General features: G+C 32.2%; 1 protein-coding gene across 1 annotated transcript; it reads right to left on the bottom strand.

The window, feature by feature from the left end:
• Nucleotides 1–610: 610 nt before the first annotated feature.
• LOC129809226 (putative nuclease HARBI1) lies at nucleotides 611–2,596 on the bottom strand (the record flags this gene model as incomplete). The annotated part of the gene is made up of 4 exons (XM_055859041.1): nucleotides 611–1,042; nucleotides 1,604–1,770; nucleotides 1,828–1,963; nucleotides 2,277–2,596. Coding segments are annotated over 4 exons (888 nt in total), but the record flags the coding sequence as incomplete, so codon positions are not given.
• Nucleotides 2,597–2,800: the final 204 nt, after the last annotated feature.

Below are 2,800 nucleotides of genomic sequence, written 5' to 3'. Positions count from 1 at the left end.
CTTTCGAACAACAGTCTTGAGTTTCTTGAAGCGTAATATAACCCTTCACACTGTGGATGGACACTTCCGATTTCAGAATAGCTCGCTTTTGGATTCTTTATGTACGTGTCCACGATCAATTTGCGCTGGTTCTCTATTTTTATCACTTTTCTCAGCCAAAACACAGCCTTTTTCAATATTTTTTCAGAAATGAAAAGCTGATGAAATTCTATTGTAACGTCAAAAAATCAGAACAAAACTCAATTTCTATTGTGACTAACTTCATGTCGAAAACTTGTCATTTAAATCCGGGACACGCTTTATAGTAACTGAGGGCAAGATAGACTTCGTTTCTTGCAATCAAAGTTGTGTACAAAGGAGGAAAAGTGATCCGATACTTCTACCAGTCTATTTTCCCTTCAGATACGGTATATGAGAAACTGTAAATTTTTCATTAATATTCATAGGGATACAAAGAGCGTTGTGAGATCTTGGAAAAAGAAAATCAAGAATTGAGGAATCGCATTGAAAATTTAAAATTTAAACAGCGAGGAGATGTACATTTTCACTTTACTTTTAATCAGAACTAAATGTACAAAGTTTTAAAAGAAATAGTTAAAGATTTTACAGATATATATTCCAGTGATTTACTTCCAATGAATTAAAAAAATGAATTTTACTGTTCGGATAAAAGTAATTTTGAGAATTCACTCAGCTAAAAGAATGAGAAACACCAATAATAAATGGAGAAATACAAAAATATTTTTCAGAACATTTATTTTCAAAAGAAATGTAAGATTATGGGACAGGATTCATCATATTAATAATTCTGCGTTGCACTATTCGTCCTGCATTAATCAAATCCACAGTTCTCTCATTATTTGAGATATCTCGAATTTCACAGTCATTTTCATTTTCATTCTCTCGTGGTAGTTCAGCAATTATACACAAATTATGAAGAACACAACAGGCTACCACAATATAACTGGCTTTTTGTGGGTTATATCTTAAAGCCCGCTCCTTGCCATTAAGGCATCTAAAACGGTTCTTCAAGATGCCAAAAGTCCGTTATATTGATAGCCGAACTTTTGTGTGCCATTTGTTGTAGGCCCTTTCTTGCCGATTCAAAGTACCTTTGAGAGGTGTAAGCAAAAAAGGTGTAAGGCCGTAAGCTTTATCCCCTAGAAAAAATAGATATTAATGTGGTAATTTTATTAAAAAAAAAAAGACTTATAAATTGGTACATCGCAGCTCTGAATGTCGTTTATTAAAATTTGAAACATCTTCCTTATGTATTACAGTTTTATTTTTCACTATGTTAACTGAACAACTGGGACCCCATTATATGAAAATGTCTACGTGTTGATTTTCAAAGTATTTAGGATATCGCCGGTTGCGATTACCTCTGTCGTCAATTGCAATTGGCAATTCAATATATATCAATTGCAATTCATATATTACGGAATTAGAGTCTATCTGTCTTACTTTAACTATTGGGTTACTGGATTGCTTTTTTAACACAAACTATTAAACAGAATTGCGAAAAACCAAGAAATGTGATACACTCCGAAGTGAAATAATTTAAACTGTTATACATTCTGAGCGGCAATGCTAAGGAACGCACTTAAAGTTTAATGAATACTTACCTAACAAAAATGTTTCACTTTCAAAACTATTATATTTCCTCTCAAGGTAAGTACTCAGTGTACTCATCCTCCATATATGAGAGTCATGTACAGACCCTGGAAAGTTGGCATTTACTGATGTGATAAAACAATCGGCATCACACACCTAAATGAAACACATTTTTAAGAATTATGTAAGGAAATAACTTGATACATTGCATACCATCATCACATTAAGGGAGTGATATCTTTTTCTACCCAGGAAGGAATGTGCAGTAAGATGGTTTAACCCAGACAGTCGTATATGGGTTCCATCCACAACGCCAATTACTCCCCGAATTCCGTATTTTTCCTGAAATCTAAATTTTCAAAAATATAAATTTGTATTTATATATTCATTTTGAAATCAGAATGAGCTTATTAAAACTCGTGTCAAATCTAAAAAAATGTCTATGAATATTTTCCCGCAATTTTACAGCTTAATGTTGAAACGAAGTTTAATGATAATCTGCCGTTATCTAATGTATCTAATGTTTGAACGTGAAATAGAGTAAATTTAAAGAGTAGATTAAATTTTAGATTCAGATTCTTTGTATCAATATTAAACTCTTAAATAGCTTCAGAACACCAGATTTACTTGAACTTTTAGCAAGCATATTTTCAATAATTTACCGTGTCTTCACTCGTTCTACCTCAGCCATTGTTGTAGGAAATGTTACATATTTGTTTAGCAGCTTCTCAGCAATTAGCCGGCTGATTTGCGTAATAATCCTGCTCACCGAAGCTTGGCTTAGGCATGTCAGAAAATCCTGTCCAAGACGTTTTTGGTAACTACCAGAGCAATAAAAATTCAGAGCCACTAAAACTTTCAATGCAAGTGGAATTTTTGTATTCCGATCTGCTGGTGTTTCATAGGGAGCCAAATCTTCAATCAGTAGTTTTGTCAGCGACTTACTGAGCCCAAAGAACTTCCTAAAACTACAATTTTCAAATTAACAATATGTAAAATATAAAATGTTTACGATCTCTCGTAATTTTATTTTGATAATAAGCCTAAGAATTTGATATCATAATCAAGTTAATGTAAATCGCAATTTTTATTATTTGATAATTAGATCTACACAGTAACACAGGTTAAAATAAAAAAAAGACAAATTAATTAAACTCAATTAAGGGAACATTTTTTTGATTTTCTG

Source organism: Phlebotomus papatasi, unplaced genomic scaffold (assembly GCF_024763615.1).
Source record: "Phlebotomus papatasi isolate M1 unplaced genomic scaffold, Ppap_2.1 HiC_scaffold_506, whole genome shotgun sequence".
In the NCBI taxonomy this organism is placed as follows: Eukaryota; Metazoa; Arthropoda; class Insecta; order Diptera; family Psychodidae; genus Phlebotomus; species Phlebotomus papatasi.
The sequence above is the reverse complement of the archived record's forward strand: the minus strand, read 5'-3'. Positions and strand labels throughout refer to the sequence as shown.